General features: G+C 56.8%; 1 protein-coding gene across 1 annotated transcript in view; it reads right to left on the bottom strand.

The window, feature by feature from the left end:
• Positions 1 to 12,290, bottom strand: part of MACROD1 (mono-ADP ribosylhydrolase 1) — a 151,292-nt gene that overhangs the window by 137,456 nt on the left and 1,546 nt on the right. Inside the window, exons 4-6 of the mRNA XM_024748517.1 lie at positions 12,220 to 12,286; positions 2,061 to 2,162; positions 1,301 to 1,417 (exon numbers count right to left, since the gene is read on the bottom strand). Coding sequence (XP_024604285.1) covers positions 1,301 to 1,417; positions 2,061 to 2,162; positions 12,220 to 12,286 — 286 coding nt within the window. The remainder of the gene's footprint in view (positions 1 to 1,300; positions 1,418 to 2,060; positions 2,163 to 12,219; positions 12,287 to 12,290) is intronic.

Genomic DNA, 12,290 nt, shown 5'->3' with positions numbered 1-12,290 from the left:
TTGACTTGCCTTAGCCCCGTGTCTCCCCAGATGGGGACCTCGCTGCTACCCACCATCCTAGTGGCCCAAGAGAAACATATCAGAGGAAGCAGAAACCCAAAGGCGACCCCACCACACCCTGCTCCGAGTCAGAACTCCTACCTTCCTGTGACTGGTCACCTGTGTGCTGAAATAGGCAATGAGGAGGGAGGGAACACCCCTGTGACCACACAGTTCTGTGAACATCAGCGGGGAGACATGCAGAGCAATGCCACTGCCGGAAATGCAACCCAGATCACAGACAAGCGGGCCCAGAGCGGATGAGCGGCCACCTCTCCCCTGGTCACTCAAGCCCAGTCGCTTAGCAAGACCAGCACGGGCACCACCAAGACCCAGAGTCGCTTGGCCACTCCACGCCCTGGCCAGCACTGGGGTCAGCCAATGGCTGCAAGCCCAAGGGTTCAATGAAGGAGATTTGAGACGCTCCTGGGAGCGCCCGTGACTGCGCAGGTGGGGAGGGGCTAGCACAGTGGAGTTTCCCTATGAGTTGGAACCCAAGACAAGGGGGTCTGCCCAGGCCTGCGAACCTTTCTCCAAGAAGGAGGCTCCGTCCTGTGACAACTGGCAACCACAGTGGGGGGATTCGGCCCCCACTCGCCCTTGTCCTGCGAACCACCTGAGCACCTGCTGGACTTGACTGCCCCTTGACACACCACTCCTGACCTCAGCCAGACAACCACTGCCTGGGAGCAGAGCCGCCACCTTCCTCCCTCTCCCAAGACGGGAGAGACACAAAAGACTCCTCAACTCATCACAATAAACTGCCCAGCCAGCAAGAGCCATTGCAGGAAGCTGACAGGGGTGCAGGGGCCTCTGCCCCCACCCTTCTTCTGACATGCTCCCCAACATGTTTCCTCGCCCACCCCAATTAGAAGGGGGGCTGGGAGGGCAGGAGGCGGAGGAAGGAAAGCAGTGGTCAGGGGCATCTGCAGCCCCCAAGGTCGGACCACCCCATCTGGCCACCGCCTTCCTGGCAGGGCAGTCCGGCGCAATTCCAGCAGAGCTCTCTCCCTTACCAGCCACTAACGGGTCTCAGAGCTTCGAGGCAGCTCAGCCAAGGCGCCCCTGACGCAGCAGGTCAGGGTTCCAAGGGGAGAGGAGTCCACGCTGCCGACACGCTGGGCTCCCGTGGCACCAGCAGGCCACCCTCACCCAGCCACCCGAGCCTCACTGGAGCCAGGTGGCATCCACGCGTGCCTGCTACAGTGACGAGGTGGCCACCCAGGTCTCTGGCTCAGGCTGGCCAGAAGCCCTCACTCACCGGCGTTGACGATGGCGTCCACCTCCAGCTTGGTGATATCGCCTCGGAACAGGGAGATCTTCTCGTTGAGCTGCTTGTCCTTCTTGTACTTGGGCTCATCCACCTTCACGGTCACCCCTGGAACAAGCAGAGGCCGAGGGTGGGGTCATAGAGAGGTCCCCACTGCAGAGTGACCCACCAGCGGCCACCAGTCAGGCAAGCCGCCATCAACTGCCCTCCACCTCCAGAGGCAATGTGCCACGCGAGGACCGACGACACGGTAATGACAGCCCACACTGACTAAGCACCTACTGTGTGCAGCACACACTCATCTCCTTGAATCTTCACAACGTTGCACACAGGTAGAGTATCAATGCCATCCATCCCCGTTTTCCACACTAGGTAACTGAGGCCTAGGAGGGTTAAGTAACTTGGCCTGGGTTCCCGGTTACCAGGCCTGAAATTTGCAGGGCCTACGTGCTCACCAGGACGCTGCACTGCAGGCCGCTACACCAAGCAGCAAATCCCAGCTCCAGCGGCCATGGGATTGTAGGTCCAAGGCTCAGTTTCCCAACGGTATAATGGGGATAAAAACCGAACCTGCCTCAGGCTGTGTTGATAATTAAATGAGGTGACACTGCAAAGGGCCTGCACACAGCAAGCACTCATAAATGCTGCCGCCATTCTCCTTCTTGGCCTTGTCTTTATGATTCTCCCAAGATATGGGCCTGAAAGGGCCACACACCATCCGGACAGCTGGGCTGCCCAGCGCAGGGCCTACCTTTCGCCGCCTCCTTCCACGTCGGGATCTTCTTCAGCTTGACGAAGTCCCGGCAGAAGTAATGTTCCTCCCGCTGCTTGTCACTCAGGCCCTTCAGAAACGCTGCAGGGGCGGGTGGGGTGGGCAGGAGAGTCAGGCGGGCAGGGAGAGGAGCAGCCCAGGGGGCCTCCCCACCACCCACAGGTCTCCTATCCTCATGGGGATGCTCGCCTCGTCCAAGGGTGCAAAGCAGCCCTGCACACCCATCCTTCCCGCAAGCACACGGGGAGGGGCGTGGAAGGAGGGTCCCCTGGAAGATCTTGCTGTGCCCTCTTTGTTAGGAGGGGAAATTGGGGCCCATGGAGGTGGAGGGTGTCTCTCAGGCACCACAGACCTGAGTGCAGAATTCAACTCTGCCACTTTCCAGTTGCGTCCACACCTCTGGGTCCCTAATATCTTCAAGACAGCCCTTGCAGACTAATTTCAAGCTTTCTCATACATGCCAAGGCCAGGTAGGTCGACGGCACTGAATCAGTTACATCATCAATCAGTTACATCATCATTGTCGTTATTTGTAGGCAGCAGGACACAGGGAACCAGGACACCCGTGCTCCTCAAAGAGCCACAGAACCAAGTGGGTCTGGTGCCCGTTTGTGACAAACCCCCTGCATTGGCAGAGGGCTCCCCGCGGAGAGATGCCCACTGGGGTGAGTCATGAATCAACGGAGTGGCTGGAATTGTCCCCATTTTACAGATAAAGAAACAGGCTCAGGAAGGTCTGGAAGCCACCCGTGGTCATACAGCTCGTGAGTGGGAAGCCAGGCCCCCCATCCACTCACAGATTCTGGGTCCACCCAGGCTGGTTCCCCTGCTGGGCCTGGTCTTCCCTTTGGGTGGCCCCAGCAGGGAAGCCTCTCTCCAAAGCAGCAGTCCAGGCTCGCGGCTCGTGGGCTCCCCCTGCCGGCCTGAGACCACCAGGGCAGCCTGGCTCTCAGCCCAGCCTTGTCCTCCACCACACACTCCCCAGATGCAGCAGCCCCCAGTGACCACCAGGGGAGGGGGAGACAACAAACAGGAAAGACCACAGTCAAGGAACCCAAAAAGCATCAGAAAATGTGCAGAGGTAGGAGGGCAATTAGAGGGGGTAGGGGGAGAGGTAGGGTCTGCCTGCTGGAGCCTTCTGTGGAAAGGCAGAGACAGACAGATATTCAAGAGACAGGTGGGTCCCCCATTTGTGCCTTTGCCCTGCCAAAGTCAGTCCATCCAAGCCTCTGCTTCTCAAGATGCCCGAGGAGCCTGGAAAGGGCCCGGTTCACAGTCCAGCTCAACACTGTAGGGAATTATTACAAAAAGCTCGTTACACCTTGAATTTGCTTACACCAACTCCAGCTCAAGATAGAATCACACTCTCCGGCAGCCACTTCCCACCCCCTCCCTTAAACACCCATCACACGCAGGTCCTACACAGGGTGCTGGAGATCCAACCCCCAGCAATGCAGACGTGGTCCTGGCCCTCGTGAATTTATAATTCTCAGCAGGGGAGACAGAGGCTGACCAGGCTTTACCCAATCAAGCAAGCAATCCAAATTCCAAGAAGTGCTATGGAAGGGACACTCGGGGACTGGGAGAGGAGGTAGCCGGAACCCCAGTCCAGGGGGGCTTAGCGGAGACTGGGAAGAGGACTGAGAGGTAGCCAGGGTAGGGAAGGGTGTTCCACCATCTGGAACAGCGTGTTCGAGGTTCTGGGTGGGTGCGATCCAGGGTGTGGGGCAGGAGGCAAGCACAGGGGGAAAATGATGCTGAGGGGAGACAGGGGCACCTCATCCCAGGGGCACCCAAATCAGATTAAAAATGCTTCCACCAGGTAGAGATTAAGAATCCCCCCACAGCAGTGCCATTCTCATTCTTTCTAAGAGGCAAGGGTATCCAGCGTGGATGGTACCCAGCGTGGACAGTCCCCTCTGTCACTAGAGTCCCTGGATGCTCACAGCCCATTTCCCAGCCTCCTTCTCAAGGGTCTGCCCTCCCCATGATCTGAGAAACAGGCCAAGAGCTCCTACTTTAAACGCTCCTTTCTTTGCGTGTTGCAGGGGTGGTGGTGGGGGGATGGTGCTGGTATTTGAAGGAACTGAAGTGCTTCTCCAAGCCTTGCTTGTCTTCTTCTGTAAAATGGGGGCACAGAAAGCTCCCTCGCGTTAAATGAGAAGCAGAACAGGCTTAGCTGGGCACAAAACAAAGCACTCAGCTGCCGGCAGACGGTACCACCAAGCAAAAACCAGGCTCGACTCCTTCCAGGCTCTGCCTCTCCCTGGCAGTCTGAATACAGATCAGTCAGTTAACATATTTACTGAGCACCCACCATGCACCAAACCTGGGAGGCGAGGTGAGGTCTGGGGCCTGACCAAACAGAGGGGCGGCTGGGACAGCTTCCTGGAAGAGGTACCCCCAGTTTCTCCGGTCTGCCCCAGGAGCTGCAAATCGCTCGAGAAACTCCCACCAACCAAGCAGAGGCTCCCTCTAAATTCTTCATCTTCCCTAGGTGGCCACTCCAGCCGCTCCTTTGGAAGTGGGTGCCCCCTCCCTCTTCTCCCTCTCCCAAGGCTCCTCCGCTCGTCCTCCCGGCCATCCATCCAGTGGATGCTGCCTCCCCCTCCCACCAAGGCAGAACACCCCCACACACACCTGCCCATATCTCGTTCTCCCTCCCTCAGGTCACTGGGCACGAAGGTCCTTCCTCCCAACCAAGGCCGCCCAGCTCACCTCCCCAAGGACTCACTCCTGCGGCTCCCCCTCCACTGGACTGCCCTGCCTGCCTTCAAACACCTTCTGGTGTTCCCTGGCTTTTAAAACAAAACCCTCCCTCAACCACGCATTCCACACGCTGTAGCTGTGGCCTTGTTTCTCTGCCTCACTCCACTGTCTCCACTCGCTGTCTCCACTTCCTCCTCCCCCCGACCCCACCTCTCCATCAAGGCCAAGGTCAGAGGCACCACACTGGCCACTCGTCCTTATTCAGTGGCCTTTCCTGGCCTCCCCTGTACGCTCAGCACCCCCAACCCCTTCTATCTTCTCAGGACCCCAAACTTCCCATCCCAGGCTGCTCGCTGGCCCCCCTTCTCAGCCTCCTTGCTGCCTCCCCTCTTCCTTAATCTACACCCTCTCCCTGGGTTTTCACATCAGTTCCACACATTCGAAAACGCTCATGATCCCAAGGCTGCACCTCCAGCCCCTCGCCTCTTCCGAGCATCTGCTCCCCCAGGCCCACAGCCTGCTCTCATCCCCAAATTCTGTGTGTGCAGAACTGAGCTTCTGACCTTTCTATCCTTCCTCCTTCTCAGTGAACGGCCCCAGACTTTGCTGGGGCCCCAAACCAAGGGTCTTTCCTTTCTCTTCTTCCCTCTTCCATCCATCTGCAGGCTGTTAGATTTATCCCCCCAACACCACAGACACCGTGCCTTCTGCTACTCCCACCAGGGCTAAGCCTCCGTCATTGATTACTCCCTAGACCCCTCTGGAAGCGCCTCCCCCCCGCCCCGCCCGGCCAGCTGACTCCCTGTGTCCACCCTATGGTCTGTTCCTAACACAGCAGCCCAGAGGTATTAGGGACAGAAGTCAGATAGAAGCTGTCTCTCTGTGAAGCTCAGTTCAAACCCCAAGCCCTTGCCAGGGCTTGGAGAGCCTGCCTCTTTCCCAACCTCCTCCCGTGCTACCCTCCCCACTGCACTTCACCCTGCCCACAGCCCCTCAGCCTTTCAGTTCCCCCAACAGCCAAGCTGTTTCCCACCTCAGGGCCCTTGTACCTGCTGTGCCTCCTGCCTGGTCTTCCTTTACAGTTCCCTCCTCACTGCCCTCCCCCTCCCAGAGCAGCTGCCTCCCCTACCATCTGTGCTTTGCTTGACCTTGGCCATATGGGGATATGTCATGTTTATGTTGGATTCCCAGCACCTGGCACAGCATAAAGCATGTGTGAGTGTCCCTGGGCATCTGTGGGATGAATCAATGAACCAAGGAGCTGAGACCTGAAGGTTGCGGGCAAATTTGCTAACAGAACAGGGTCTTCCGGGAGGAGGGAACAACGCGTGCAAAAGCCCTGAGGTCGGAGAGAGCGTACGGGTGGGGAAATGGAGAGAAATCTAGAACAGCTGGACGGGAAAGCAAAAGCAAGGCTCTGGCAGCCTCCCCTGGCCCGTCGGGGGCGTTTGCCGGCCCGTGGCCTGGCCGCTGCTGGGGGTTTGATTCCACTCTTGTTCCTCGGTCCCCCCAGGTTTGGGCTCATGACCTCCCACCATCATGTTCGTGGGCAAGGTGCTCACCCTCTCAGCCTCAGTTTTCTCGTCTCTAGAATAGGGACAAGGCCAGCCTTCCCTGGCACCCAAGCTTGCTGTGAACAAGAAGATTGGCTGCGAAAACACAGAGGAAGCTGTCGAGTGCGATATACACATCAGATATACTCAGTCTTTCCTGTGTGTGAAATAAGAAGGCCCAAAGAGAGCAAACGAAAACAGGACAAAATTTGGGAGGGGAAACATTATTTTTCCAACTTGGGGCAAAGCAGGTGCAGGAGCTCTTTAAGTTACTTGGGTCCCCATATTTATCGTCTTGCACAACTGTGACCAAAGGCCCCCTCCGAGGCCTTGGCATGCCCAAGTGCCAGTACTCAGAGCTGGCTGGACCTGTGGCCGGAGTGTAGGCCCGTACTGTGACACTGGAGGGGTTGGTCAGCCAGAGCGCAGACCAACCCCATAGGACTCCCAAGACCGGAGTCCCTCTGGCTGGGGCAGGCCCCAGGCACCCCACGGCACTAGTCTGGGTGCCCAGAGATGGCTCAGGTCCCCGAGCAGACACCATCTGGCAGATGCCACCACTCTGCTTTACAAAATCAGTAGAGCAGTCGCCCTGGCCACAGGCAAGCAAAAGGAAGCCAGGGCGGGAACCAGCCCAGGGCTCTGTCCTGCACTGTCCTCCCCAGTACCCGAGGTCTGCTCTGAGTGACCCACAGCCCGCGCAGTCCTCTCTCTCCAGCAAAGACCAAAACACAACTCTGCTTCCCGGAGACGGCAAAGGAAGACCGTCAGAGCTTCCAGCTCAGCTACCGGCTGACAAGGCGCCAACCTTGGGGACACCTGTCAGCCTGCCCTTCCGGCCTGTGGTCCCCAAGCGCACAGCTCTCGAGGTCAGCGTTCTCACTCATCTCCAGAACGAGGTTGCAGCCTGACCCCGAGGAGCTATAGGCTGCACTGCTCTCTGATTTATGGGAAGGAGAAGCCAGTTGAGGACGGGAGCGCTGTCTTCACAGCCTCAGCTTCATCATCAGCGGGGCCGCCCCCAGGCCCTCCTCACTCGCTCTGGGAGGAGGAGAAGCAGGACCCTTACGGTGGGCATATGCCCCACACATTTATAACACGCGCTACCTCCCTCTGCCAGAAGGACAGGTGCCGACTTAAAGCACAAGTGAGATTTATTTTTCTTATAAAAGATGTACAACATACGTTTTAATTTTCTTTCCTTTTTGGAGAGGCGAGAGTATTTCACAGCTCAGTGAGACAGGTGCTGTAAAAGGATGTTTGCAGTAAATTTTGATGGGGAGGTCTGACCCCAGATGAAGCTTTCAGCGGCTCCCGGGCACGAAAGCCGAGCTGGAGGAAGCAGGCTGCGTCAGAACCATAAAGTGCACCAGGCGAATGGGAATTCAATGATGTGTTTAAAGAAGTGTCTTTATGGCACTTCACAAGACGGTGTTCGGAAAGGTGAGGGCAGGCTGGCAGAGAGGGAGGCTCCTCTTCTGAAGAAGGGTGGGTGGGCAGGGCTGATAACAGCTGGGCTCTGGGAACACGGCGGTGGGGGCATTAATCACCTCTCACCGTCCCCCAAGAGCAGGGGCTCATCAAAGCCTATGGCACGAGCAAAGGGGAGATGGCAGGAGGCACGTTGGAGCTTTTCTGCTCTCCCAGACCCCCTCGCCTCCGCCCGCACCGGGACGTGCCAAGGCTGCTTCCCAGAAGACAGGTGGGAGAAGCCCACCCAATTCCCAGGTGTGCCTGGGAAATTTTCTGGTTCGGCAGTCGAATCAGTTAAATCATCTGCTCTGCATGAAATCCCACAGGGGTTGAAATCAGTCTTTGCCCTGCCCCATGCAAACAGGCTGGAACACATGAGCCCTATCCTGAGCCACCTGGGAGAGGAAACAGGGCTCAGGAACTGAGGGTCACAGTTCTAGCATTTGAGACCATGGGGGAGACAAGTTTATATAAGCTCAGTGTTCCCATGGCCAGAACAGGGCAGAGAGAGGAGATAGACCCGAGGGGCAACAAGGAACGGGGGGCATTGGGGGTTGTCAAGGGAGGGGGGCACTGGGGACCCTTTGGCCGCTGTGTACAAAATGGTTTCTAACGTGATCCCAGCACAACCTACAAATCGGGTGCTGTTGGTCCCATCTTACAGATGAGGAAACTGAGGCTCAGGGAGCATGGAAGCAGTGGTGCCAGGGCTTGCCAGGTCTGATGACACCAATACCCGTTCTCTTTTTTAGCACACAGCTCTGCCCCTACCGCAGGTCAGAAGGAGGATCTGTGCCCTTCTGCTGGAGGCCAGGTCCCTCCTGTGGTGGCAAAGCCCCCAAACACCCCAGTGCCTGAACTTAAGTCCCCTCGCACCCAACCGCCTTACAGTAGGACTGTTTCCACAATCTTCTGATGAAAAGGCACAACCTGGCGGGGGCGGGTGGTAATGAGACACTCCAGAACTGAGGGAATTAAATTATAGAAATTAACCCCTGGCCAGTGAAATCAAATACTGCAGAGGTCTCTCAAAAAGACTGAATGTCTCCTAGCCAGGAAGATCAGCCTGATGGTATTTACCTACCTAGAGAAAGAATAGGTCCACAGAAAGAACAGGTCCACAGAAGTGGGCAGTCAGCTTGAACCCAGGAAAAAGGAATGTGCAGAACCCAGGCAGAATTTGACTATCTGTCCAGAGGACTCGCTGGGCCATGGACTGAGGCCTCTGCACCTGGGGCCCAGAGCAGGCACTCAGCACTGCATTTGTACTGGAACACTGAGCAACCGCCTGGGGAAGGGCATCCTCAGTAGGTAGGCGCACCCCTCGCAGGAAAGCTTGCCCGGCCTGCCCAGGGCAGTGGGATCAGCTTCCAAAATCATTTAACCAGCTCCCTAGTTGAGAACACCTGCTGCTGAGCAAACTTAAGACTATGAATTGGCTTCCACACGGCTTTTCCACAGGGAGAGGAGGCCCTGCCCATGTGCACATGAGTTTCCAGACCCACAGCTATTACATTTCCCCAGCGTGAACTGCACCTCAACCCTCTGAACTATACATCAGTCTCTTGTGAGTTTGGTTACTATGTGCCAGTCTTTGAGAGAGGATCATATCAGGCATAGACAAGCATTTAGAGTCCTGTGTAAGTATACCCCCAACAGAAAGATGAGCACATGTCCATCAAAGACATGTACAAGGATATTCACAACAGCTTTATTCCCAACAGCCCCAAACTGGAAACCAAGTGCCCATCAACAGGAGACTGCGTGCACAAACTGTAGTACATCCACACCATGGAATATTACACAGCAATAAAAAAGAGCAAACTGCCGGTACACCCAATAATGTGGACGAGTCACACAGATATTAGTAAAAAGAATCGAACACAGTATATGCCTCTGGTGATATGAAGTTCAAGAAGAAACAAAATGAACAGATAGAAAAATGATTAGCAGTAAGGGGTACTGATTGGAAAGGGGCTCAAAGGAACCTTGTGGGGCGATGGCAATGTTCTACCTATTGATCAAAGTAGTGGTTACACAGCAGTATACTTAGGTAAATGAACACTGATTGTAGGAATTCCCTGGCTGTCCAGTGGTTAGGATTTGGCGCCTTCACTGCTGGGGTCCCGTGTTCAATCCCTGGTCGGGGAACTGAGATCCTGCAAGCCGAGCAGCGTGGCCAAATAAATAAATAAAGGATCAAAGCTTGGACCCCAATCAGAGGCAGAATCCAGTTGAGGCAGTCCCTCAGTGTGGCGGTTTTAAAAATATGCCCCAAATTCTTTGATCCTCTTCCCTCCCAAAGGTGGAAACTAATTTCCCTCCCCTTGAATGTGGGCCAGATGAGGCATTTGGGCAACAGCAATTTCACAGGGGTGAGCCATCTGGGAAGGGCTCACTCCACCCCTAACCAAGTCCCCGCCAAACTCCTGAGAAACCCTGAGCCTGACCACCCAGCTAAGCTACTCCCAGCTTCCTGAGCCTCAGAGACTGTGAGATAATATAAATGTTTGCTGTTTTAAGCCACCAAGTGTCTGGGTAATCTGTTATTATGCAGCAATAGGTAACTAAGACACAGAGAGACCTCTGTGTGTCTCACCCCCACAAACTACCACCTAACGGCTGCTGGGGGGCGGGCGGCTTCACACCTACTGCTGGGGTTCCTGGGGCAAGCCCACCCTCCTCACACTGCCCCCTGACTGGACACTGGCACTCACGCGGCCCCATCTGCCACGGCTTCTTTGCAGCACTGACCTCTACCTGGCATTGTCTCATTGCCTTGATCACATCCTCTACCGTTTCTTCCCCCTAAGCTCCCTGAGGCCAGGGTCCTTGCCTGTCTCCCCAGCACAACAGTGCTGGCTACATAGAAGGCACTCGATAAACATGGACTGAATGAATGGAAATCCCAGCTCCTAGCAGAGAGCAGCCTGGGAATCCCTGACCCATCAGCTTCATGAGGTCTGGAAGTTTTCAGTGGCACCCAGGAATGGGAGGGGCGGAGAGCTGGGTCCTAGAAAAAGTGGCAGATCCAGGAACAGGTGCCTGGGCCCCTGGCCTCCCCAGCTCTCTTTCCCACCACCCTGGGTTACTGTTCTCTGACAGAGAAAGGAAAGCAGGGCTCCCTGTGGGGACAGTCCCCGTACCAGGGGGCCAGCCCCCACTCCCCACCCTGAACGGTGTTCTGGGGCCAGGGCTGAAGGGCTGACAAGCACTCCTTGTGTTCCGGGAGCAAAGTCAAGTGCTTCCTGCTGGTGCTTTAAGATCCCAGTGAAGGCAATGCAATTGATGACAGCGGTAAGTCATCCTGAACTCTACCTCCAATCCCAAGAGGATGCCTTCCCCTTGCCCCCAACCACAGCCCGCCCTAGGCCTGCCTTCCCAACCCCATTGGCTGAACACACTTCGCCACAAGGGCCCAGCCAATGAGCTGCTGTCCCTGTTCTTTTGAAAGGGGATCCAGCCCGAACGGTCACAAGAGCCCAGGGAGCAGGCCCTGAAGGGCAGGGGCAGCTGGACAGGCAGCCGGGGCTATTTGGGGCTCTGCAGGTCAGGTTGCCTGCCTTCCCTGCTCTATTCGGGCCCAGAGTCCAGCCCTGGGATTCATGCCCACCAGGACTCATGCCCTGCCCCAGAGCGGGAGGAAATGGATTGATTCCTGGGTATTGGGGGGCGGGGGGGGGTCACTGTTCTCATAGGCACAACGCCCCACCCCTGCCCTGCCCCGCAGCTCCTCTGTCCCCCAGGAATAAGGCAGAGAGTGCTCACAAGTGTCCAGAGGCCAACGTTAAGGGCAAAAGGGCACCAAACCACGTGCCTAGAGAGGCAGGCCCCCCGGGTAGGCGTGGGGGGAGGTGGAACCGGCCTGCTCAGGGAGGCCACTCCTTGTGGCTATCTGATCCCACCAGGTGGGATGCCAGCCCCAGAGCTGTCCCCTCAGCCCATTCCCTGCCACTCTGCCTAAAATGCCACCCCTTGAGAAACCATACTACGCAAAAGCTGGGGAGTTCAGAGCCTATGTCAGATCCTGAAGCAAACTCCGAGTGACTCTGGCCTATTGGCTCTGGCACTGGGCCTCAGCTTCCCTCGTGCACAACAGATTAAGGTACTAGGTCTTGGATGCTCCCTGGGGGTGCCCAGCAACACATTTCAATGGCGTGAGGCCACCCTCCTCACACTGCCCCCCACTGGGGACCTGGACCTGGTCGGGGCGGTGAACTAGTTTATGGGGCTGGGCACATGGGGGGCGTGGCTGTTAATGGGGGTCCATACCGGGGCACATGGGACCTTAACTTCCCCAGTTCTCTGGGGTGGACGAGGCTGCTGGTGGGGTGCTGTCCAGCCGGAGAAGGCCCACGTAGTGCCGCCCTCGCCCCTCGCGCCCCCCTCCTGCTTACACTTACATTTTGCCTCCTTCCAGTCGGTGGAGGTGCTCAGGTCCACCTTCGCCGCCATGGCCAGGGGGGCCCAGGTG

Source organism: Neophocaena asiaeorientalis, unplaced genomic scaffold (genome assembly GCF_003031525.2).
Source record: "Neophocaena asiaeorientalis asiaeorientalis breed wild unplaced genomic scaffold, Neophocaena_asiaeorientalis_V1.1 scaffold43, whole genome shotgun sequence".
Taxonomy (NCBI): domain Eukaryota; kingdom Metazoa; phylum Chordata; class Mammalia; order Artiodactyla; family Phocoenidae; genus Neophocaena; species Neophocaena asiaeorientalis.
The sequence above is the reverse complement of the archived record's forward strand: the minus strand, read 5'-3'. Positions and strand labels throughout refer to the sequence as shown.